General features: G+C 38.4%; 1 protein-coding gene and 1 long non-coding RNA gene across 6 annotated transcripts in view; one reads left to right on the forward strand and one right to left on the reverse strand.

The window, feature by feature from the left end:
- Positions 1-25,362, forward strand: part of LOC117802335 — a 30,679-nt gene extending 5,317 nt beyond the window's left edge. The window contains exons 3-4 of the long non-coding RNA XR_004625496.1: positions 9,254-9,454; positions 25,238-25,362. This is a non-coding gene — a long non-coding RNA (uncharacterized LOC117802335). The remainder of the gene's footprint in view (positions 1-9,253; positions 9,455-25,237) is intronic.
- The window catches only part of NEO1 (neogenin 1), a 206,486-nt gene that overhangs the window by 137,682 nt on the left and 41,563 nt on the right, over positions 1-27,241 (reverse strand). For all 5 annotated transcript variants that reach the window (XM_034660703.1, XM_034660704.1, XM_034660701.1 and 2 more), the window contains exons 4-5: positions 26,068-26,221; positions 7,049-7,185 (exon numbers count right to left, since the gene is read on the reverse strand). In XM_034660703.1, coding sequence (XP_034516594.1) covers positions 7,049-7,185; positions 26,068-26,221 — 291 coding nt within the window. The remainder of the gene's footprint in view (positions 1-7,048; positions 7,186-26,067; positions 26,222-27,241) is intronic.

Below are 27,241 nucleotides of genomic sequence, written 5' to 3' on the forward strand. Positions count from 1 at the left end.
ATTCTACTGCTGATGGATGTTTTAACTGTTTCCAGTTTTGATTCACTGTGAATAAAGCTGGTGAGAACATTGCTGTGTGTTTTTTGATGCATATGTTTACACGTTTCTGGTGCATAAACTCCTAGGAATACCACCATTGTATCATAAGGTATGTTTGTATGCAGTTTCAGTAGATTTCGCCAAACAATATTCTGAAGTGATTACATCACTATGTAGAGTCCTAACAACGGTCCATCGGAGTGTTCCTCGTCCTAACCAACATCTGCTATTATGAGTCTCTTTAATTTTAGCCACTCTGGTGGAATACAGTAGTATCTCCCTGTGGCTTTTATTTACACATCTCAGAAAATGAATGATGGTAACTACTTTAGTAGCCACCTGGAGATCTGTGAGTTAGCAGCTCAAGTCTTTGATGATTTTTTACTGGTTTATCTGTCTTTGTTGACCTTGTTGATCTGTAAGAGTTCTTTACAGAGTGTACATCAAGAGTTGGAACTTTTTCTGAAAAAGACCGGAGTAAATACTTTAGAATTTGTGGGTCATGTGGTCTTTGTCACAACTACTCAACTCCACAGAAGCAGCCACAGTCAATACATAAATGAATGTGACTGTGTGCCAATAAAACTTTATTTATGGGGGCGCCTGGGTGGCACAGCGGTTAATCGTCTGCCTTCGGCTCAGGGTGTGATCCCGGCGTTCTGGGATCGAGCCCCACATCAGGCTCCTCCGCTATGAGCCTGCCTCTTCCTCTCCCACTCCCACTGCTTGTGTTCCCTCTCTCGCTGGCTGTCTCTATCTCTGTCAACTAAATAAATAAAATCTTTAAAAAAAAAAAACCTTTATTTATGGACAATAAAACTGAATTTCATAAAATTTTCATACAATCACTATTATTCTCCTGTTTTAACCATTTAAAACTGCATAAACTATTTTTAGCTTACAGGCTATATAAAGACAAGCAGTCAAGCAGATCTGCTCTATAAGCTGTAGTTTGCACACTCTTCGTCTAAATAAAGACTTTTGTCAAGACTTGCACTGAAGTCTTGTCAGGTGTTTATCAACGTTGTTATGCTTTACAAGGAACTAACTTTTGGCTTTGCTGAAACGCTCTATTTTGAATGGTTTTTCTTATTTTATTAATTTTGCCTTGTCATTACTTCCTTTCTTCTATTTTCTTTGGGGTAAGTTTGCGATTCTTTTTCTTTTTTTTTAGCTTTTTGAGGTAGATACTTAAGTCACTGATTTTTTAGACTTTCTTCTCTTCTAATACCTGTACTTAAGGCTATAAATCTTTTCTAAGCATCCCATAAGTTTTGATAGGTCATATCTCTGTTAGTTCAAACTATTTCCTAATTTTCATCATCATTTCTTTTCTGACTCATGGATTATTTCAAAGCGATTCACTTAATGCCTAAACATGAGATCTTCAAGTTACCAGTTTTTTAAGTTACTAAAATCTGCTAAGAAATATTCTATGGTCAGTATGTGGTATATCTTAGTAACTGTTTCACAGGCACTATTAAAAAAAAACCAGTTTATTCATTTGTTTTGTGCAGTATCCTATAAATACAATTATATTGCTAATGCTTACTAATATCTTGAAATATATTTATTTATCATGCTTATTTTTAAGTCTTGGTTACTTTTTTCCAGTAATTCTCCATCAAATGGCGTATATTATTCTATCCCCATACTTGGTATGGTCAAAGTTTTAGTTCTGGGTTATCATTAACATATTTTACTTTAATTCTAGCCTTTTAAAAACTTTTTTGCACTTTCCCAAGTTACTACTGCTGCATAGCAAACCAGCCCAAAACTTAGTGGCATAAAATCACCACCATTTTCTTATGCTCACGGATCCTTGGGTCAGGAATTAGGACAGCCCAGCAGGGATGCCTTATCTGTGCTATCCAATGTCTATAAAAACCTGAATGTGTGGGGGTGACTTAGAAAGCTGGGGGCCCAACTCAACTGGAGACTTCTTCATTCACATGTCTGGTCCCTTGGTTAGATGCCCTCCAAGGTGGGCTCAGTGGAGCTGTCTACCAGGGCACCTACAAGTGGCTTGTGGCTTGGGCTTTGCACAGCATGGTAGCTGGGTTCTGAGAAGGAGATCCCAAGAAGTGACCAGAGAGTGGTAATTCCAAAAGAGCCAAGAGGAATCTGCATGGCCTTTTATAAGCCTCAGAAGTCATATGACACAACTTCTGCCATTATGCAAATAGCTCCAAGCCCACTCAGATTCAAGGGCAAGGGATATAAACCCCACTACTCATTAGGAGGACTGCCAAAGAATTTGAGGGCTATATCTCTTGCAGCATTTCCTGGAAGTGTCTCTTCTTAAGTGTGTATTCCAAAACACACTATTTTCAGTGTGTATCTTTGTACAGCAAACCTTCTGAGGCCTTATATGATGAGAATTTTTATTATAACTCACATCTTGGATGAATATAAATTCCATGTAGATTCAATGTTCTCTTCCTTTAACACTTTAAAAACATTACTCCATTTTCCTCTTAAAATCAGATCTCTCAAAATCAACACTAGGTGCGATTTAATTCTTGTTCCTTTGTAAGTGATCTGCTCTTTGTCACAGGAAGCTTTTAGAATCTGTCTTTGTCTTTGATATTATCTGTCACTATATGGGTCCAAGGGTGGGCTGTCCTTCCCACTCACACACAGAAGCCTTTAAGCCCTTTCAGACTAGGTCTCCCGTTAGTCTTTAATTCTGAAAAACTGATCTTAATTATTTCTTCAAATATTTTCTCCTCCCTTTTTGTTCTCTCTTCTAGGGTTTCTATTTACCTGGAGGGAAATCTACATCTAACTTTCATGCCTCTTAGATTTTACTCTGTGTGTTCTCTTTATCATTTAATGCTGCCTTCTCAGAGTTTTTCGGCATCATCTTCCAACTCATGAGTTAATCAGCTGTACACCTTCAACCATCATCCAGTCTACTGTAGTCTTTATTTTTACATTTTTCATACCTAATATTTCTACTTGGTTCTACAGATATGTTTTCTTGTTTTTGCATAGTATTTCTATATTTTTCTAATCTTCTGAAATATACTTGTCAAGTGTATTTTTAATTCTTGGTCAATCTTTTCCAAAAATTCTCCATCATCAGATGGTATATGTTATTCACTTAGTTCTCTTTCTTTGAGAGTAATTGTACTATTCAGGTGACTAGTTTGGCTATAAACTAATGTTTTTCTGGGGAACCAGTCACTCTGTCTAGTAATATATATGGTTACCGGACCTAACTATATCCAACCTGGTGAAATTAAGAAGAGAGCCCCAGAGCAAAGAGTCCCAGCGACCTTAGAAATACTGCTGTTCACTCCAATTTGCTGGGCATTCCACAGACATTTCCTCTCATTTGAACTCAGGGAGAAACAACACTGGGCACAGAATCTTCCTAGGTTTGAAACACACCAATGGGAGTTTGGCAGGGGAGAAAAAAGGTAGTTATCTCCCACAGGTGATTAGTCAGGACACACCCATTTATATGCCATAAGAGCCCTAGCACATCTTTTGAATAATCATGGAGGCCTGGACCACTGCTGCTCATTTCTGTGGGGAAAGAACAGGGAGGGAAAGACAGTATCAAGGCAACACCAGAGAGAAAACACAATAGAACTTAATAGCCTTTCAATCTATTTTCTCACTGCTTCCTCATGCAGTCCTTAGTCCCAGGCTACAGCCACCACCCCCACACATATTCCACCTATCCATAAACACATACAGATTCATGAGAGCCTTCATCTCCCCACACTTCCCTCTCATTCCTCTAGTTTGTGCAGAGTTCATCTTGGGTGGAGGAGTCAACAGCTGGGACTAGTTTGACAGAAAATGCAAACCAGCCTAGAAACTATTTTCTTTATCAATGGTGTAGAACTTTTGTTCAATTTCAACCACTCATAATCCAGTTCAAAAATGTGAAACAAGGGGCGCTGGGTGGTTCAGTCAGTTAAGCATCTGCCTTCAGCTCAGGTCAAGATCCCGGAGTCAGGGACTGAGCCCTGCATCAGGCTCCCCGCTCAGTGGGGGGTCTGCTTCTCCCTCTGACCCTCCCCACTCTCAAGCTCTCTCTCTCACTCTCACAAATAAATAAATTCATTGAGGAATACAATATCTAGTATCAAGGAGGTAGTGTTTTTTTAAATTTTTTATTTTTATTTATTTGTTTTTGATTTAAAGTTTGATGATTCATTAGTTGCGTATAACACCCACTGCACCATGCAATACGTGCCCTCCTTATTACCCATCACCAGCCTATCCCATTCCCCCACTCCCCTCCCCTCTGAAGCCCTCAGTTTGTTTCTCATAGTCCATAGTCTCTCATGCTTCATTCCCCCTTCTGATTACCACCCCCCTTTCTTTATCCCTTTCTTCTCCTACCGATCTTCCTAGTTCTTATGCAAGGAGGTAATGTTTTTGATCTATTCTGTACTGGTGAGATGTTATCAATAATAATTTTCAGTTCTCAACATCCCATCACATGCTCTGGAAGTCAAAATCTTTTCAATTTTTGCCAATATAATGTTTGGGAAAAATGATATCTTTTAAATTTGTATTTTTCTCACTACTAGTATGGTTGATTATCTGCCGATAAAGGAATGCAAACAGCTAATAAACCCTTCCTTGTGAACTGCCTATTCATATTCTTTATCAATTTTCCTTAGGTTATTTCTTTTTTTATCATCAGTTTCTAGAAACTCTCTGTATTTTCAGGATTCTCACCCTTTCTCAGTTATGTGTTACAACTATTTTCTTCTAGTCTATCATTTGCATTTAGCCATTATTTATAGGGGCTCTTCTATATAACTTTAAAAAAAATGTGTATGTTGTCAACATTTGATGGTTTTTGCTTGACATGCTCTTTCCTATTCTTTCTGAGACTGTCTTTTCCAGCACAGATAATACAAACATTAAACCCATATATTCTTCACTTTTTCATACTTTGACCAACTTTAATTTCTCCTATTTGAAAATTTATTGTACCAATATCCTTTATAAAAGTTTTTTCTCTCTGAACTGAATTGCCACTTTGATAATACTTTATGTTCCATAATTACTTGTAACAGCTGGATTTGACTCCTTTTGGTTGCCTACTCTTGGGCCAATACCATGCTGTTTAATTAGAGAAGATCTGTGGTACTTTTTAATATCTAGGTTTCCTTACTCTTATTCTTCCCTCAATTTTCTAGAATGTACTCATTTAAAGAGCACTTTCTCTAGGCACAGATAAGATGGAACTAGGTGCGAACTGTAAGATATATGTATTATCTTACAACTAAAAAAAATGTAGTTAATAAGTTAATAGAAGAGTTTTAATTCAATTCCATACAATAAATAAAAGTTAAAAAGCAGAAAACAACCACATGGACAAATGCAACTGACATGTATGGCAGACACTATGCCTCACATTTGAGGTTAATAACAAGGTACTTTATAGTGGAGGAGGCTGAGGCACAGGTAGAAATGGAAGAGAGTGTTAGGCCAAGAATCTGACTAATGGTAAAAACAGAGAAAACATCTAGTAAGGGAGGCACAGGGACCAAATAAGATGGAGTTCACTAATATTTTACTTGTACGATCCCACCCACAGAGAGGTAAAGAAATAAACTGGATAAATAGATAAATAAAATAGAAATAGAAATCAGTCATTCTACAGCTGGTCATAGTGAACCTCCCACCTAGCCAAGAATAATGGTAGAGTGCAGGTGAGGCAATAGTTATGTAATTAACCGTAACAGTTATAGTCTAAGGCTTGCTCTTTTGATTTTCAGAGATTATGAATCCATCCACACATAGCAAGAGAACATAAACATTCTGTGCTTTTGACAACATAGAAGAACCCCAAGCAGTCTATTCCTCAATTCTTATCAAAAACAAATTTGAGGGGCACCTGACTGGTTCAGTCACCGGAGCATGCAATTCTTATCTCGGGGTCGTGAGTTCAAGCTCCATGTTGGGTGCAAAGCTTACCAAAAATAAACACGCTTAAAATATATATATTATATATAAAACAACATAAATTTGAGTCCTCTGGTGACTACTGGAAGTATAAATGTGGCTATCATACTTCCTACTCTGAAACCCACCAGTAAGCCAAGAGAAACAAACTTTCATAAAAATATGAAATAACCCAAAACCACAGATCAGGAAGTATTCTATCAAATATAATACAATTTGAGACAAGGTAATAATGAATATCATGAGCCAAAATCTACCTCTACATATCCAAGCAATGTCCGATTTTCCTGAAAGTAACAGAAAAGGTCTTAAAAATTTTTAGTTGAAACATATAAAATGAGGGTGTATACAAATTATGGGAGAGATAGCAAATATTCCTCTGAGGGTACATTTCAATATGGAGGAAGGGCAAGGGGCATGGAGATAAAGGAGAGATTATGCCCTGTTCATTTTCTCTGACTTATAAATCAGAGAGCCTGTAAGGGAAGATGCTGTGATGACCAACATTAGTTGAACAGAAAGAAATAAATCATCAAATTATCAGAGGTGACCATGTCACATTCAGAGACACGTGTATTCCATCCTGGCTGATCTATTCTGAAAGGAGGGAACATCAATGCTTAGGAGATAACAGGTTCTGGGTCAGAGTACAAAAAGTCTCTGTGAGACAAGAAAAGTGAACTGAACCTTCCAGATGCCCCAGAACACAGCCTCCCATAATACTACTACAGATAATATCAATAATTACTGGGCTCTTATCTTATTCTAGTCACATATCCCAGGAGCTTATTAAATATTAACTCTTTTAATCCTTAAAACAACCTCAAGGAGGTAAGGACTCTTGTTATCTCCATTTTACAGGTGAGGTAAATGAGGGTCAGAGAGGTCAAGTAAATTTCCTACAGTTATATAGCTAGGAAATATAAAACCTAGACTTGAACCTAAGCAATCTGGTATAAAGCTCAGGGTTTTAACTATTATGGTGTATTGTCTCTTCTACTTTACTGTTAAACAATCAGCAAACCCACGAAGTACACAGAATTTATTTATACGGGGAATATCCACCTACCTTGTACTGTAAGCTCTGCTTGAGCTTCAATTGTCTCATTCCCACTCTCAGCTACACAAAAATAAGTCCCCGCGTCCTCCTCAGTAACATCACTGATCTCCAGACTACCACCTGCCAGCAACACCAATTTCTCAGAGCTGCATAAAAAAAATATTGACACATTTCAGAACTAGGGAAATAATACCTGAGAAAGTCTCCATATAAAACAGAAAAAAACACTTAAAAAGCATTATTATTTATATGGCTACAGAGAGACTAACAAAATTAGCAGAATTTAGTCCAATTTACTCTGCTCATATTTCACATGCATAAATATCACAAATATGAATCAAAATGCTACAATGAATTCTCCCTAACCCTTATTTTTTTTCGGAGAGAGAAAGAGTGTGCAAGTTTGGGGTGGGGAGAGGCAGAGGAGAGGGAGAGAGAGACTCTTAAGCAGGTTCCACGCCCAGCGCAGAGCCCAAAGCGGGGCTCAATCTCACGGCCCTGAGATCATGACCTGAGCCAAAATCAAGAGTCAGATGCTGAACCGACTGAGCCACCCAGGCGCCCCATCTCTAAACACGTCTAATTATTCTCAAAGGTATACTACTTTTGTAACCAATTCCACTCCCCACAATCCATCCCTGCCTCCCAACTCTGCCCAGTTTTTCTGCACATGATTTAATTTCGAAGTCCGGAATCAATCTGAGAGTCACTCTTACTATAGCTACACCACATGGAGAGGACTACTGGAGACGGTAAAATGTCAGATCAGAAACAGAAAGTTGTGGGGCCACGATGCCTACTGAAAGTTTCCTATGGTGGCTTGGCTAGGAAAGGGAGAAAAAGGGACAGGGAAGGGAGAGAACACAGTTGCCAGAGAACAGCAACCTGGGTGTGGTTACCCGGTAAGAACCCGCTATCACGCCATTATCGACAAGGACACTGACCACTATAACCCAAATCGATATAGTGATTTAAATCTTTTAAAGAGAATATTTAAAGAAAAGTAAAGTGATCCTATAATATTAAGGAAAAAAATCACAAATCAATATTCTCATCAAGTTATTATAAAGTGAACAAGTTTAGTTGTTTTGGTTTGTGGAGTTAGAATTTTTTTTTTATTTTGAGATTCTATGTCTAAACTGGTTTTCACAGGCAAATTTTTCTCTCAAATCTTAATAGTGTCACATTTCCTATATGTATCTATGCTCAACACAAAATATGGCTTTTCATATAGAATTCCTGATGGGGAAAAAAGAGAGGAAATGACTATTCAAACAGTGCCACACTTATAATTCCCGTCGTAAGTAAAGAGCTATTCTGGCTTAAATTTCAGTACACTGTGAACCTGAGTCATTAAGCTTCCTGAATCTGATAAACAAGATTAAGTTTCTGGACAAAGAAAGAGGAAAACCAGAATCAGGTTTGGTGGCTTCTCTATGAAATACCCTGCAAGATCATGACTCAACTTCATCAAGTGGCCTTCTAATTTGAATCATCTCTATTAGACCTCAAATCCCAATTTAACGGGATGAGACAGAGAAGCAATAAACATATCATGGAATGCAGCAAGAGCTACTAGGATGAAACGGAGAGTTAAGACAGGGTTTCCGTGCCTCACAAAGTAAGAAAAATTTACAAAATTTAAAATCCTCTATTTCACCCTTAGACAAAATTACTACTAATGTTCAGAAATGGAAAACAATGCTCACGAGTGGAAAATCAGCAATATATACATGATACCCAGCTGAGGGAAACATCATTTGAAATACTCGTTGGTATGGTACGTTTGAACTGAGATATAGTAATTTCTACTTAATAATTAGACTAAAAAGTACTCCTGATACTTGCTTTGCCTCATATTTGCCATAACTGAGTGCCAGTACAGAAGTCAATCTTTCTTAATGGAACCAGTTTTACTCCCTTAAAAGAAGCCTGGGAGGAAGAAAGGCTGTTAGCTTGGCAGAATTCATTCAACTTGTTCACATGATGATGTGATAGCTTATAGTAAGATGGCAATCGAGCCTTTAGAACTCCAAAACTCAAAGATATAAGCCAAAGGAACAATATGTGAAAAGTAAGCATGGTCATTGGACCCAAGTTAGGTTGAGTGTTGCTGGACAAAGCAAGTATGTGAGTGTGTCCGTGGGCAGTCAGGGGTCGGTCAAGGAGACTGTGATGTGCTAAGGAGACTGTTTGTTTGTTTGTTTTGCCAAGGGGAAGGCCTTGAAGGAGATAAATCACATGATTTGGTGGAGGACAAGAGGAATGGGGAAAAGACCAGAAGCAGAAAGTTTGATTGTGAAATTATTGTAATGGTCCAGAATTTAAGAGAAAAAGATGAACTCTGGCAATAACAACAGAGCTACAAAGAAGGCAAAAAGTATTGACAACTCTTAAAAACAATGGATGAAGAAGGTAAGGAGAGGGATTTATCCACTCAGTTAGCAAACATTCATTGGTGTGCCTCTACGCGGCAGGTAGCAAAAACACAACCAGTGTTCCCATGCAGCTCAGTGGGAAAGACACACGAAAGATGGCAATTCCACAAAACACTATTCCAGAAGAACCTACCAGGAAATTAGAGGTGAAATTTTTCTGACCAAAGTAACCCTTGAACAGAGATCTGAAGAATGAGAAGGAGCTAACTAATGATGAGGAGGAGACAAAGATTTCAGAAAGAAAGACTAGCATATTCAAGAGAACTGTGGCAGAAAGGACCACAGCGTGCTTCAGGATCTGAAAATAACCAGTGTGGCTAAGTTTAAGAGAGAAAAGAGAGAGAGAAAGATGAGGATGGAACCAGAGCACACAAGGTTTTGAAAGTCATCTTAATAGTCTGAGTCCTTAACCTAAAAACAATGAAAATCCATTAAACATTTGTAAAAGTGGGTGGGGAGGTGACAATGATGTCATGAGATCTGAGCTTTGAAAAGATTGTGATGAGTACTGGGTATTATACACAACTAATGAATCGTTGAACACATCAAAAGCTAATGATGTATTATATGTTGGCAAACTGAACATAATAAAAAAAAAAAAGAAGAAGAAGGAAAGAAAAGATCACTCTGGCAGGACTGTGACGATGTATCTGGAACGAAGCCAGGGTAAGTACGGGAAGAACACGAGAGTCCTGTGGTAACTGAGGTGACAGCTGATGGTAGCTTGGAATAAGGTGGTTTTCACAGATAGTTGGGAGTTTCCATGACAGATCTGGTAGATGCGTTAGGTAGAGAAGCTGAAGAAGAAACACATGTCAAGGAAGATTCTTAAGGTCAAAGTAGTATGTGTGACGGGAAAAACAAAAGGAAATTTGCTTGTTTAATTTAGTTTCTTGTGTGTTGTTATTTGAGTGAGAGAGAGGTAAGCCTTTTTACAGGCAAAAGAGAAGGAGCTAATGGACAGGAAAAAATCTGAAAAGATTCATTAAAGTGCTGGAGAAAATGGAAAGTAATAAGACCTAGAGTCAAAAGGACATCTCTTCCTTTAAAACAACAGGAAAAGAAGGGTACGATATTCTCCTGGTTTTTTTTTTCATTAAACTTTTTATTATGACGTAACTGCAGTTTTAAGAAATAACACAGAGATGATGGGTATTAAGGAGGGCGCATACTGCATGGTGCGCTGGGTGTTATACACAAACAATGAATCATGGAACACTACATCAAAAACTAAGGATGGTGACTAACATAATAAAAAATTATTAAAAAAAAAAAAAGAAATAACATGCAGAGATCCCACGTACCCTTTACCCAGGTTCTCCCAATGGTACCCTTGTAGAGTACAACATCACACCCAGAATACTGACATTCCCATCACCACAAAGATCCTTCATCTGGTCCTTTTACAGCTACACCTCTTTCCTCCTACTCCCACCTCCTCATTAACCCCTGGCAATCACTAATCTGTTCTCCATTTCAGTAATCCTGTCATTTCAAGAATATTATATAAATAAAATCATACAGTATATAATCTCTGGGGATTGGCTTTTTTCACTCAGCATAATTCTCCAAAGATTCATCCAGGTTGTTGCATTTATCAATAGTTCCTTCCTTTTATTGCTTAGCAGGAATTCCACGGTATGGATATACCTTAGTTTAACTATTTGCTCATTCAAGGACATTTGGGCTGTTTCTAGTTTGGGGCCATTATGAATAAAGCTGCTGTGAATACAGATACGCAGACTTGTGTGTGGACATGAAGTTCATTTCTACAGGATAAACGCCCAAAAGTGTTAATGTTAGGACATAGGGTAGTTGCAACATGTTAAGCTTTTAAAGAAACTGCCAGTTTTGTAGAGTGGCTGTACCATTTCCACACTCCTGCCAGCACTGTCAGAGAGATCCCTTTTCTCCGCATCCTCCACAGCATTTGATGCTGTCAATTTTTACAAAGCGTAGCTATTCTGATGGGTACGTAGCAACATCTTACTGTGATTTTAATTTCCATTTCCCTCTTGGCTAATTATGTTAAACAACTTTTCTTGTGCTTATTTGCCATCTCTCTATCTTTTCCAGTAAAACATTTATTCATCTCTTTTGCCTATTTCTAATTGGATTATGTGCTTTTGTACTGCTGAGTTTTGAAAGATAATTACACATTTTAAATACTAGTCCTTTGTTGAAGATGTGGTTTGCAAATATTTTCTTCTGCTCTGTAGTTATCTTTTCATCTTCTTAACAGGGTCTTTCACAGAGCAAAAGTTTTTAATTTTGATGAAATCCAATTTTCAACTTTTCCTTTTATTGATTGTGCTTTTGGTGTCAAATCTAATAACTCTTTGCCTAGCCCTAGGTCCCGGTATTCTCCTGTATTTCTTTTCTCAAATTTCATTTTGCATTGTACATTTAAGTCCAAGAGTTAATTTTTTATATGAGGTGTGAGACAGAGGTTGAGGTTCAATTTTTTGTCTATGATTGGGTGCCCAACTGCTCCAGCAGCATTTGTTAAAAATGCTATCTTTCCTCCACTGATCTGCTTTTACATCTTTATCAAAAATTAGTTGGGAATTTTTGTTTGGTCTAAATCTGCATTCTCTATTCTGTTCCAATGATATATGTGACTATCCCCCCATCAATGCCACACAGTCCAGTACCTTTCCTTTTCCATCTAAATTTTGGAATAATCTTGTCTATATCTACAAACGATCTTGCTGGGACATTGACAGGAATTGAGTTAACCTGTGTATCAATTTGGAGAACTGACATCTTTACGACTGAGTCTTCCAAACCAAAGACATAGTAGGTCTATTTATTTAGATCTTTGATATCTTTCATTAGCATCTGTACTTTTTAGTATACAAATCGATACAAATCTAACAAGTTGTTAGATTTTTAACGTAAGTATTTTAATTTTTTGTGAGTGATTGTAAATGCTATTGTATCTGTAACTTCAGTGTTTACGTGCTCACTGCTAGTATACAGAAATACAAATGATTTTTTCTTCATGGTCCATTCATCTGTATCTTTTCCTACAAAAATATTTTTAATTGGAAAGATACACACTTATATGCTTAGAATTGCTACATAAACAAGAATTCCAAAAATGCAAAGTCCTTTGCATAAAGTTGTCTCTGAGCATTTGTTCATTATAAAGAGCCAAGATCTCCTTGGGCAGTTTTCCTCCAGTTCTGAAGGATGGCCATCCAGTTTGTTCCCAGTGGCCAGGAATGTTCTCCATTCCTCCTCCTTATTCTCAAGGACTAAAATTGTCTTAATTCTTCTTCAATGAGACTTGGCATTAGAGCAGTCTTAGGGAAGAGAAACTAAGAGTGGTAATAGGTTATCTCTTGTCTTCAATGACTTTGAATTGCTCTTCTCAAAACATACTTGGCTTACCCTGGCTTGGCTTTTTCCTCTCTTGCCTTGGTCTGAATTTACCCAGTCTTATTTCCTGGTGCCTAATTTCTGTTTTATAACCTAGATTCTTTTTTTTTTCCCCATCATGACAAGTGTGCTCTTTAATCCCCATCACCTATTTCACCCTTCCCCCACTCTCCTCCCCTCTGCTAACCCATCAGCTTGTTCTCTATAGTTAGGAGTTTGTTTCTTAGGTTTGTCTTTTACCTTTGCTCATTTGTTTTGTTTTTTAAATTCCACATATGAGTGAGATCATACAGTATCTGTCTTTCTCTGACTTATTTCCCTTAGCATTATACTAAGTCCATCGATGTCACTGCAAATGGCAAGATTTCATTCTTTCTATAACTGAATAATATTCCTTTGTATATGTGTAACCATATCTTCTTTATCCATTCATCTATTGAGGGACAGTTAGGCTGCTTCCATATCTTGGGTATTTTAAATAATGCTGCTTATAAACATAGGGGTGCATGTATCCTTTTGAATTAGTGTTTTCCTATTCTCTGGTTAAATACCCAGGAGCGTGATTACTGGATCATAGGATAGTTCTATTTTTAATTTTTTGAGGTATCTCCGTACTGTTTTTCACAGTGGTTGCACCAGTTTGCATTCCCACCAACACTGCTCTATGGTTCCTATTTCTCCATATCCACACCAACATTTGCTGTTTCTTGCGTTTTTGATTTAAGCCATTCTGACAGATGTAAGGTGATACTCACTGCAGTTTTGATTTGCAATTCCCTAATGATGAGTGATGTTGAGGAAATACAATTGAATTTTATGTTTATCTTATATCATGTGATCTTGCTGTACTTATTTCTTAGTTCTAAGAGGTTTTTTTGTGGATTCCTTGGGATTTTCTCTGTAGCCAAACATATCATTTGCACATAGAGACTATTTATTTCTTCCTTTTAGATCTGTGTGGGTTTTTTTTTCTTGCCTTATGGAACTGGCTAGAACTTCTAGCACTGACAGTGAATTTCCTCAACTAGTTAATGATCTTAAGAGGAAAGTATTGTCTTTCACCATTAAATACAATGGTAGCTTGTAAGTTTTCTGTATATGTTCTTAAGTTATTTTTCTGAAGGTCTTTTAAAGTAATGAAAGTGTGCTGAATTGCGTCAAATGCTTTTTCTCTATCAATTTGATCATGTAGGTTTTGCTTCAGTTTGTTAATAAGGTCGATTATATTAATTTTGGAATACTGAGTCAGTCATCCCTGGAATAAAACCTACTTGGTTATGGTATATAAATATACATACATATGTATTATACACACACACACGTGAATACACACACACACACCCCGAAATTCTATCTGCTAGAATATTTTGTTAAGAATTTTTTTTTAAGATTTTATTTATTTATTTGACAGAGAGAGAGCACAAGCAGGGGGGAGCAGCAGAGGGAGAGGGAGAAGCAGGCTCTCTGCTGAGCAGGAAGCCAGACATGGGGCTCAATCCCAAGACCCTGGGATCAGGACCTGAGATGAAGGCAGACGCTTAACCAACTGAGCCACCCAAGCACCCTTTTGTTAAGAATTTTTATGTTTATATTCATGGAGGACATTGGCCTGTTGGGCCCGTAGTTTTCTTTTTTACACTACCTTTGTCTGATTTTGGTATCAGAATTCCTTCTCTTCTATTTTCTGGAGAGATTGTGTAGAACTGGTGTTAATTCTTCTTTAAACATTAGAACTCTCCAGTGAAACCATCTGGGCCTGGAGACTTCTTTTTTGGGAGTTTTAAAATTACAGAATCAATCTCCTTAACAGAGACCTATTCAAATTATCTACTTCATACTGGGTTAGATGTGGTAGGTTGTGTTTTGGAACAAGTGGTTTATTTTGTATAAGCTATCAAATTTCCATGTGCATGTACATGTGTATCGTTGCTTATAGTGTGCCCTTATTATCCTTTTGATGCCTGCAGGATCTGTAGTAGCATCTCCTGCTTCAGTCCTAATACTGAGCATTGTGTCTTCTTTTTTTCTAGTTCACTGATTCTTTCCTCTGTCCAATCCGATCTACTGCTAAGCCTATCTACTTATTTTTTTTTTTATTGTCTAAGTTCAAAATTTTCTACTTGGATCTTTAAATCTATTTGAGGAGACTTTCCTATGTTTTTGCTGAGATATTCTATTTTCTTCATTTGTTTCAAGTGTGTTTGTAATTGTTGAAGCATTTTAATGTGACTGCTTTAAAATATATTACATAATTCTAAAACTTGCCATCTCAGTACTGGCATCTATTGATTTTTCTCATTTGAGATCTTCCTGTTTCTTGGTATGATGAGTGATTTTAAATTAAAATCTGACATTTGGGGTATGAGACTGGATCTCACTAAACCTTTCATTTTAGCTGGTTTCTTCTGATGCTGCTCTAGAGGAAGGGGGAGGTAGGTACCACTTCATTACTGTCAGATGGAGGAAGAAGTCCAGTTACCTACTCAGTCTTCATTTCAACACCCAAGGGGAGATGGGGATTCCTCGTTATTCTTTAACAGGGTTGAGAGTTCTGATTCCTCACTAGAACTTCACTGATTCAACTGCCCTCTGGCTGGTGCAGCAGGAACACCTCATTACCATTCCCCACATGGTGTCCACTGACACCATAGAGGGGGGCCCTCAATACTACATGATGATGAAAGTTCTGACTCTCTACAAGGCCTCTTTTAATAGCACTCCCGCAGGGAAGAGAAGAAATGTCTCACTACCAGATGGGATAAAAGTCCATGCTGTCCATGTGGTTTCTACTAACAAGCGAAAGAGACAGCTTTGATACTGCCTTGATACTGCCTGGCTGAGATGAAGTTTTGGCTCCCTATTTAGCCTCTGATACCATACAGGTTGTAGGATCTCATTACAACCTGGTGAGGGTGGCAGTCTAGCCTTCCCACTTGGCTTTTGCTCACATGGATAAAGGTGGGGTCACAGTTTCTTCCGTAGTGTTTGGTTAAAGTAGGAGTGATTATAGTCTTACACTTTTTGTCTTATATGCTTTCCCCTTGCTGTAGCCAGAGAGAGCACATGTTTGTTAAGACCTTTTTTGAATGTGCCTGTTGGCATTTTCAGGTTGGCAGTTTTTTCAGCTCAAGTTGGGATATATGAGGCAAAAACAAAAGCCAAGGAACTCACCATCATGTTGTTCCTTGGGTCCCAACATCTCTAGTCAGTCAGTCTTCCTCTCTCCACTTTTCAGAGTCCTTTTTTCCTTCCTTCCTTCCTTCCCATCTTTCCCCTCCTTCCCTTCCTTTCATTCTTTCTTTCTTTACTTACTTATTTATTTTAAAGTAGGCTCCATGTCTAGCATGGAGGCCAATGCAGGGCTTGAACTCACGACCCTGAGATCAAGACCTGAGCTGAGATCAAGAGTCGGATGCTTAACCAACCGAGCCAGCCAGGCGCCCCCAGAGTCTTCTTAAGTTTGTTTTACATACAACGTCTGGGGTTTTTAGTAGTGGGAAGAATAGGGAAAAACACATCTATTCCATCTTCCCAGAAATGTTACTCCTCCACTTGTTTTTTAAATAATCTAATTTTTCCACTATTGTCAATTATAATACATTAAGCATTTTTATAACTATAACCTTTCCTTTGCAGCTGGGTTCTGATCTATCATTGTGCCAAAACAAAACATCACATGGTTAGTAAATTACATTGTGCAGTCAGTCGCTCTGCACTTTAGCATTTGTATTTTCTGGATTTTCTCTCTTTAAAATGAAACTACTCAATGAATGGGATACATCTCCACTACCCCTCCTTCAATAGCTATGTCTGGTTTGGATCTGAACAAATTTGATGGAAAGATTACGTAATTCTTAAGACAATCTTAAGACAGTTACAAAAGTCATGGTAATGTTTTATTTATTTATTTTAATGGTCACAAAAATTTATTCATTTATTTATTTTGTTTCAAATTTTTATTTAAATTCCATATAGTGTAACAGTAGTTTCAGGAGTAGAATTTAGTGATTCATCACTTACATACAACACCTGGTGCTCATCACAACAAGTGTCCTCCTTAACACCCACCACCCATCTTGCCCATCCCCCACCCACCTTCCCTCCAGCAACCCTCCATTTGTTCTCTATAGTTAAGACACTGTTTTATGGTTTGCTTCCCTCTCTCTTTTTCTTCCCCCCATGTTCATCTGTTTTGTTCTTTAATTAGACACATGAATGAAATCATACAGTATTTTCCTCTCTCTGACTTTTTTCACTTAGTATGATACTCTCTAGCTTCATCCATATCATTGCAAATGGCAAGATTTCATTCTTTTTTATGCCTGAGTGATACTCCATTGTGTGTGTGTGTGTGTGTATATATATATATATATACCACATCTTCTTTATTCCTCAGTTGATGGACATTTGGGTTCTTCCTATAATTTCACTATGGTTGATAGTGCTGCTATAAACATCAGGGTGCATGTGCCCCTTAGAATCAGTATTTTTGTATCCTTTGGGTAAATACCTCATAGTGCAATTGCTGGATCATTTTTAACTTTTTTGAGGAACCTCCAAACTGTTTTCCTGCACTAGTTTGTATTCCCACCAACAGCATAAGAGGGTTCATTCCCATTTCTCCACATCCTCGCCCACACCTGTTGTTTCCTGTGTTGTTAATTTTAGCCATTTTGACAGTTGTGAGGTGATATCTCATTGTAGTTTTGATTTGTATTTCCTGATGATGAGTGATGTTGAGCATCTTTTCATGTGTCTGTTGGCCATCTTGATGCCTTCTTTGGAAAAATGTCTACTCATGTCTTCTGCCCATTTCTTAACTGGATTGTTTTTTGGGTGTTGAGTTTGATGAGTTCTTTGTAGATTTTAAATACTAACCCTTTATCAGATATGTCATTTGCAAATATCTTCTCCCATTCTGAAGCTTGCATCCTAGTTTTGTTGATTGTTTCCTCCACTGTGAGGAAGATTTCATCTTTTAAAAAAAATTTTTTTATTTAAATTCAATTAGCCAACATACAGTATGTCATTAGTTTCAGGTGTAGTGTTCAATAATTTATCAATTGTGTATAACACCCAGTGCTCAACACATCATGTGCCCCACTTAATGCTGATGAAGTCCCAACAGTTCATTTTTGCTTTTGCTTCCCCTTCCTCTGGAGACATATCCAGTAAGAAGTTGCTACTGTCGAGGTCAAAGAGGTTGCTGCCTGCGTTCTCCTTTAGGATTTTGATGGTTTCCTATCTCACATTTAGGTCTTTCATCCATTTTGAATTTATTTTTGTGTAAGGTATAAGAAAGTGGTCCAGTTTCATTCTTTTGCATGTTGCTGTCCAGTTTTCCCAACACCATTAGTTGAAGAGACGGTCTTTTTCCCACTGGATATTCTTTCCTGCATTGTCGAGATTAGTTGACCATGTAGTTGTGGGTTCATTTCTGGGTTTTCTATTCTGTTCCGTTGATCTATGTGTCTGTTTTTGTGCCAGTACCATAATATCTTGACTACAGCTTTGTAATATAGCTTGAAATTCAGAATTATGATGCCTCCAACTTTGCTTTTCTTTTTCAGGGCTGCTTTGGCTTTTTGGGGTCTTTTATGGTTCCATACAAATTTTAGGATTGATTGTTCTAGCTCTGTGAAAAATGCTGTTGGTATTTTGATAGGGACTACATTAAATGTGTAGATTTCTTTGGGTAGTATGGACATTTCAATAATATTTGTTCTTCCAATCCATGGGCATACAATGTTTTTCCACTTCTTTGTGTCCTCTTCAATTTCTTTTGTAAGTGTTCTATAGTTTTCAGAGTATAGATCTTTTATCTCTTTGATTAGGTTTATTCCCATGTATCTTATGGTTTTTGCTGCAATTATTTATAAGTGGGATCAATTCACTGATTGCTTTCTGAAACTTCATTATTGGTGTATAGAAATGCAACAGGTTTCTGTACGTTGATTTTGTATCCTGTGACTTTACTGAATTCATGTATCAGTTCTAGCAATTTTTGTTGGAGTCTTCTCTTTGAGAATTTTTGCATCCATGTTCACTAGGGATATTGGCCTATAATTCTCTTTTTTAGTGAGGTCTTTGGTTTGGGAATCAAGGTGATGCTGGCCTTGTAGAATGAGTTTGGAAGTTTTCCTTCCACTTCTATTTTTTGGAACAGTTTGAGAAGAACAGGTATTAATTCTTCTTAAATGTTTGGTAGAATTCCCCTGGGAAGCCATCTGGCCCCGGACTTTTGTTTTGGGGATATTTTTGATTACTCATTCAATTTCTTTGCTGGTTATCAATCTGTACAAGTTTTCTATTTCTTCCTGTTTCAGTTTTGGTAGTTTATATGTTTCTAGGAATTTATCCATTTCTTCCAGATTGCCCAATCTGTTGGCATATAATTTTTCATAATATTCTCCTATAATTGTTCGTACTTCTGTGGTGTTGGTTGTGATCTCTCCACTTTCATTTGTAATTTTATTTACTTGGGTCCTTTCTCTTTTCTTTGATAAGTCTGGCTAGGGGTTTGTCACTTTTATTAATTCTTTCAAAGAACCAGTTCCTGAGTTCATTCATTTGTTCTGCTGTTGTGTTTCCGTATCATTTACTTTTGCTCCAATCTTTATTATTTCCCTTCTTCTGCTGGCTTTAGGCTTCATTGATTCTTCTTTTTCTAGCTCCTTTAGGTGTGAGATTTGGTTGCGTATTTGAGATTTTTCTTGCTTCTTGACATAGGCCTGTATTGCTACTTACTTCCCTGTTATGACTGTTTTTGCTGTATCCCAAAAGTTCTGGACCATTGTGTTTTCATTATCATTTGTTTCCATGTATTTTTTTAATCTCTTCTTTAATTTCCTGATTGATCCATTCATTTTTTAGTAGGATGTTCTTTAACCTCCATGTATTTGTGGTCTTTCCAAATATTTTCTTGTGGTTGACTTCAAGTTTCATAGCATTATGGTGAGAAAATATCCATGGTATGATCTCAATCATTTTGTACTTGTTGAAGTCTGATCTATGACCTAGTACTGATCTATTCTGGAGAATGTCCCATGTGCACTCGATAAGAATGTGTATTCTGCTGCTTTAGGATGAAATGTTCTTACCATATCTGTTAAGACCGTCTGGTCCAGTGTGTCATTCAAAGCCATTGTTTCCTTGTTGATTTTGCCTAGATGATCTGTCTGTTGATGTAAGTGTGGTGTTAAAGTCCTCTACTATTATTGTATTATTATCAATGAATTCCTTTATGTTTGTTATTCATATTTGGATGCTCCCAAATTGGGAGCATAAATATTTATAATTGTTAGGTCTTCTTGCTGGTTAGATCCTTTTATTATGATATAATGCCCTTTTTCATCTCTTGTTACAGCCTTCAATTTAAAATCTAGTTTGTCTGATATAAGTACTGCTACTCTGGCTTTCTTTTGATGTCCATTAGCATGATAAATGGTTCTCTATCCCCTCACTTTCAATGTGCAGGTATCTTTAGATCTAAAAAAAGTCTCTTTTGCAGGCAGCATATAGATGCGTCTTGGTTTTTTGTTTGTTTGTCTTTTACCCATTCTGATAGCCTATGTCTTTTGGTTGGTGCATTCAGTCCATCTACATTCAGAGTGATTATAGATAGATATGAATATAGTGCCATTTTATTACTTGTTCTGTCATTTCTGGAGATTTTCTGTGTTTCTTTCTAGTCTTTGAAGGTTTCGGTCTTTCTTTCCCACTCAAAGAGTCCTCTTTAATATTTCTTGCAGGGCTGGTTTAGTGGTCATGAACTCCCTCAGTTTTTGTTTGTCTGGGAAACTCTTTATCTCTCCTATTCTGAATGACAGCCTTGCCGGATAGAGTATTCCTATCTGCATATTTTTCCCATTCAGCATGCCACTCTCTTCTGGCCTGCCAAGCTTCTGTGGCTAGATCTGCTCTCAACCTTATTTGTTTTCCCTTGTAAGTTAGGGACTTCTTTTGTCTTGTTGCTCTTAGGATTTTTTATCTCTATATTTTGCAAATTTAACTACAATACATCTTGGTGTTGGCCTGTTTTTGTTGATTTTGATGGGAGTTCTTTGCGCTTCCTGGATTTGGATGTCTGTTTTCTTCCCCACGTCAGGTAAGTTTTCAGCTATAATTTCCCCCAAGTAAAACCTCTACACCTTTTCCCCTCTCTTCTTTTTCTGGGACTCCTATGACAACAAATGTTATTGCACTTTATGGAGTCATTATATTCCCAAAGTCTACATTCGTTGTCCAATACTTTTCTTTCCCTCTTCTTTTAAGCTTCATTATTTTCCATAATTTTATCTTCTGTATCACTTATTCATTCCTCTCCTTCTTCCATCCTTATGATCATTACATCCAGTTGGCTTTGCAACTTGATTATAGGATTTTTTATTTCGGCCTGACTAGTTTTTAAGTCTTTTATCTCTGTTTGGTAAGGGACTCCTTGGTGTCTTCTATGCTCTTCTCAAGCCCAGCTAATATCCTTATGATTGTCCCTTTAAATTCTGGATCAGGCATATTATTTATATCTGTTTTGATTAGATCCCCTTTTCTTGTTCTTTCTTTTGGGATGAATTCTTCCATCTTGGCATTATGGTAGGTGCCTGTCTTCTCTGTGTTAGGAAAGCGAGAATGTTCTGTTTCCTGCTCCTAAGAGTAATGGCTTTATAAAGAAGAGGTTTTACACTGTCAAGGGGCTGGCGTTTCAGGAAATGTCTCTGGAGTATGCTGTGTACACTCTGCTGCTATGTTTTGGCTGCTCTTTCCCTCAGGTCAGTCCTCCACAGAGTTTCTCCTTGCCTGCAGCGGGGAGTATTTGGACCTTGGCCAAAGTGTGGTGGTTTTTAACTAGGTGTGCTCTGGTCTGTTTGCTTGTCAAGAGAGACCTAATGCTATTTCCACTAGAGCTGAAGCTTTGCAGAGCTCTATGGTCAGTAGACTGGGTACATGCAGGGGGGTTTGTGCTGGTCTTCTGGGGGAGAGGCCTGCTGCTCGGTTCTCAGGCACACTTGCCTGCAAAAAGCAGCACCTGCAGGGTGCAGTGGGGTGGGACTTGGTGTAGGCTGCTTGGATTAGGCTGCCACTGCTGGCACTGTGCTACTTACTGAAGTTAGTTTATGCTGAGGTATAGGGGAGAGAAGTGGCACCAACCCCCTCCCTTGTCCCCAGAGAGGGCAGTTCGTGCCCACCGCTGTCTGGGAAGCCCTACCAGAAGAGTGAACAATCTCCCCTCATGTGTCCCAGGTGGCCCTCAGCTCACTGCCTTCACCCCGTCTGCATCCAGGCCTTTTGCCTGCCTGGCAGCTCAGCGCACCCATGTTCTATCCCAGGCAGGCCGGCTGACTCCAAACTTTTGGGACCTGGTGCGGCCTCCCCCACTGGTCCTCTGGGGGAAGGTCTCACTGCACTGGGACTGATTCAGGTTTGTCCCAGAAGGGCAGTTGCACAAAAGCACAGAGGTGTGGTGTTCGGAGTGAAGTATAGCAAAGAGCAATATCCAAGTTAGCCACCCTCTGCAGGTAGCTCTGCACCTATGCTGAGGGGCAGGGGAGGTAATGGCACCTGCTGGCTCTTCTGTCCCCACAGAGGCAGTGCCATCTCTCCCAGATGCACTCCAAGAAGGGGGAATCGTCTCTCCCCGTGCACTCCAGAGGATCCTCAGATTGCACCACCTGCCCCTGGCCTATCTGCCCTCCTTCTCCACAGGAGCACTGCAGTACCCTCAGGGCTCCAAACTACCCATGCCATGGACCTCTAAAACTCCAATCTTTGAGCCTCGCTGGTTGTAAAAACTCACAGAAATCAGCCCCTCTAGTTTTCCCACTTTGGGGAAGTATTTTCCTTGTGCGATCCCCTGTGCACTCCTCTTTCTCTCTCTCACCTCTCTCCGTGATCAGGGCTCCCTCACTTCTGCAGCACCTGTGATCTGCTTCTCCCCCAAATCACATCTCCAAACCTCCCACCTTCTACACTGTGGCCTCTTTCCCTCTAGTTGCAGTTTGTTCCGTCAGTCCTCAGATCAATTTCTTGGGTATTCAGAGTGATTTGATATTTATCTAGCTGTGTTCAAGGGAAGAGGCAAGCCTAGGGTCCTCCTACTACTCAGCCATCTTAGCTCCTCCCAGGTAATGTTTTAAAATGTTCATTTTCAAACAGGCCTTAGGATTAGTAATAGAGAAGGATGTCTAATAATTTAAGATTTTTACCAGAGCCAGAATAGCACTATCTAGATTTCTAGCCATTTGTTTCTTCCAATGTCAAAACTTCTTTCAAATTTGGGGTTTAAATAATTTATTAGCTAAGGCCCATCTGCATATCTCATAAGGCACGGGTAGAAACAGACATTTTTTGAGCAATTACCTATATATAACCCGAAGCCCTCTGATTCTCCTTTGCTACATTCAGACCAAAAAATATTGGTTACCACTCTCCCTACCCCATTATGTGCCACACACTATGCTAGGTTTTGGAAATACCGATGTGAACGCCATAAACACTGTTCTCCTCCTGTATGCTTGTGAAGCTTCCTGAGACAGTGCTATACCAAAGCAATGCTTCTCAGACTTTTCTACCATGTAACCCAAGTATTCAGAAGCCTAGACAACTCAAGTAGAAAACAGTCTATTCAGTCTTAAGTCTTCTGAATTGTCCTTCAAATTCAGAGGAATATTACTAGCCATGATATATCCACATTTGATTTCATTAAAAAACATTTCCCTTAAGAAATATCTTTGGATAAAATTGAATGTAACAATTTTATGCAACATAAAAGGAAGATATGTAACATTTCTACCATGACTTATGTACCCCACCCCACATCTAGACTCCAGTATGAGAATCACTTTACTGAAGGAATAGCCAATCCTGCCTCTATAGAAGATAGCAATCCTACCTCTACCTCTCTTGGCACCCCTGGCATACTTTTGTCTTAATTTTCTTCATAGCACTTATCATAAACTGAACTTTCATATGTTTAAGTGATTACTGTCTGATTCTTCCCCACTAGGATATCAGCAAAACTCTATTCATAACAGCAAAACTCTGCTTGGTTCACTAGTCTGTTCCCAGTACCTACAATATGCTTAATGTAATTGGCATTCAATAAACATTTGTTGAATAATTACTGAATAAGCAAACAAGAATCACAGTAATCCTCACTTTTCTTACATAAGAAATCAAACTCCTATCATTATGTATCTTCAGAACGTCCTTCAATGATGATAAAATATAAAAACTTTAAAAAGAGCCTATTTCAGCTTTCTTATTCCTTTTTTTTTTTTAAGATTTATTTATTTCTGGGGCACCTGGGTGGTTCAGGTGGTTAAGCAGCCTACTCTTGGTTTAGGCTCAGGTCATGATCTCAGAGTCCTAGGACTGAGCCATGTCAGGGTCTGCACTCAATGCAGAGTCTGCCTGTTCCTCTCCCTCCCCTTCTGCTCCTCTCCCCACTCACGCTCTCTCAAATAAATAAAATTTAATTAAAAAGTAATTAAAATCTATTTATTTGAGAGACAGAGAGGGAAAGAGAGAGAGAGAGCACAAGCAGGAGAAGAGGGAGAGAGAGAGAGAGAAAATCCCAAACAGACTCCCTACTGAGTGTGGAGCTCAATGTGGGGATGGATCTCACCACTCTGAGATCATGACCTGAGCTGAAATCAAGAGCTGGATGTATACCCAACTGAGCCACCCAGGAGCCCCAGCTTTCCTACTCCTGATAAAGATTTTGTTCTAACATGTAGCCAATTTAAATTTTTACTCAAAGAGAGCTTCATTTTATCTACTTTTTAAAGGTTTCCTATGTCTCAGTTAGCATAAGTTTTAAATATTCCCTTGAAGCCTTATAAATCTTTTGCATAATATTTAGCTGGGGAAAGGGAGTGGGAAGAAAGGGAGTAAAATACAGACAGAAGTAGTTGGGACTGGATGGGTGCTGAGAAAGAAAGAGGTGATATTGGAGATGATGCCATCAGTTTTGCCAATGAAACACTTTAGTGCATTCTATCACTCCCACCTATCACTGAAGGTTGATCAAGCTAACTAGCGAGTTACCCTTTCCCAGGTCTTAAGTTACTTAAGTACACAAATTAAGACTGTCTGCTTACTTTGGATACTCAGTTGGGAATCTTCAGACCTGCCCAGTCCAAATCAATAGCCACTAGCCACACGTGGCCTCTGACACTTGAAATGTGGCTGGAATAACTGAAGAACTGAACTCTGAATTTTATTTAATTTTTATTTAAATGTAAACGTTGAAGCAACATTAACCACAACTTTACTGTTTTGGTAGAACGACGTTTCACTTTAACTGATGCATCATATAAATTATTATTATTGTATTTAGTAATGTGTGTTACATCTTAGTGTTTTTTTTTTTATCTAGCTAGATAAAATGGCTTGCATCATATACATGGCTTGCATCATACTTCTACTGGACAGCACTGCTCTGCCACAGTGGTCCTCAGCTGGGGACAAAAGGGACATCTGGCAACATCCAGAAACATTTTTGGTTGTCACAACTTGGGAGTGCTACTGGCATGTAGTGGATAGAGGCCAAGGACGATACTAACCATTCTACAACACACAAAATAACTTTGCTTTGGAAACAAAATATACCTAAATACCACCACCACTACCTCAGTTCCTTTATCAGAAAACAAGAGAGCAAAGCAGCCATTATATATGTCAAGTACCTATGACATAAGTCATGAGGGATGACAGGATGGCTGATGTTAAGAGAAAAGGCTTTTGTGGAAGAGGAAGAATTTATGATCATACAAGAAATCTGGTATGATTTTAAAAGGCAAAAACAGAAGGATGAGGAATACATTTTCTTTTATTAGAATAAAGGAAAAAACTACTATCAACAAAATGCTCATGAAAAGGAATGAGAAGTCTCAGGCTAGTCAAGACCAGAAACTCCTGCAACAACTTAGGGAAGGAGGTCTCGAGGCCTTAAGCTAAGCATACTGCAGCTCAGAAAGAATAAATGGAATAATTACCCCTTAATATTTTGAAAGCAGTTTGTCCTTTAAACATCCTAATCATATATAGTATATAAACTATTTCAAGAATAATAAATGAACATTATAATGTGCTTAAATAAAAATAAAGTAGATAACCATTTTTTTCATGATTAAGCAGTAGTCCCAAATTAGATGAGACCAAGTCTCAGGCTCAGGCTGAAAAAGGCTTTTAGGCAGACGACATTACCTTTCTGTGTCAAGTGCCTCCTCATTTTTCATCCATCTAATGGCTGGAGTAGGAAGTCCTGAAGCAACACATGGCAACACCGCACTCTGACCAATGACTCTGACTAAGGAAGAAGGTTGTTTCAAAAATACCAAGTTTGAAGTGAACTCAGGATCTAAAAAATTAAAAAGTAAAAGACAATAATTAAGAAAGCACTTTACTACACTAATGATGAGGAATGGCAAATTCCTGTTCAGTCTGTGTGGCTTTATTATTTTATTTTGAGTAGACTCCATGCCTAATGTGGGGCTTGAACTCATGACCCCAAGATCAAGAGCTGCACGCTTTACCAGCAGAGCCAGGCGGGCGCCCTATGTGGCTTTACATAACAAAAATATTTTAAGTAACAGTGACACAAGAAAAGTCCACTTAAATCAGCAAACATTTCAGGGCGCCTGGGTGGCTCAGTCGATTAAGCGTGTGACTCTTGATTTCGGCTCAGGTCATGATCTCAGGGTCATGAGATCAAGCCCTGCTTTGGGCTCTGTGCTCAGCAGGGAGTCTGCTTGAGATTCTCCCTCTCCTTCTCCCTCTGCCCCCAACCAAAATACATAAATAAATCTTTAAAAAATAAATTCGCAAACATTTTTCTTTAATCCCTTTAACGTGTACAGCATCGTGCCAGGCTCTCTGGGGACCTTAACAACGTAGAAGTTATAGCTCCTAACTTCAAGGCGCATACCGGTCAACCGAGGGACATTTGGCAAGAATCCCCTTCACATTAAAAGACTGAATAAAGCAAGTGATTCATGAGTGGTACAAAGAGAGAAAAGACTGAGCAAGCTCAGGACTCTTAACAGCATCCTCTCCATTCAGAGGGATATCATAAGAGGTTTCCTTTACATCCCTACATCTGTGTGTTACTTCTGAAAATCTTTCTGAGTTTCATCTCTAACTTATTCACTTAGCCTGTCAATCCCTTGATTTTTATAATGGTACAACTATTAGGCTACCACTGTGTGTGTTCACTTTATATAGCTGCCCTCTTATGGACATCTGAAAAGGACACACTCTAACGGGTAGAAGACAGGGTTCTCTACTTGATGAAGTGGTATTTCCAGTGTTCTGTTTTGAGAAAAAAAGACCATTCTCAGGTAAAGAGATAGGACTCTTGTCCCCATACTCTCAGGAAAAG

The sequence above is a fragment of the Ailuropoda melanoleuca genome, chromosome 5 (genome assembly GCF_002007445.2).
Source record: "Ailuropoda melanoleuca isolate Jingjing chromosome 5, ASM200744v2, whole genome shotgun sequence".
Lineage (NCBI taxonomy): Eukaryota > Metazoa > Chordata > Mammalia > Carnivora > Ursidae > Ailuropoda > Ailuropoda melanoleuca.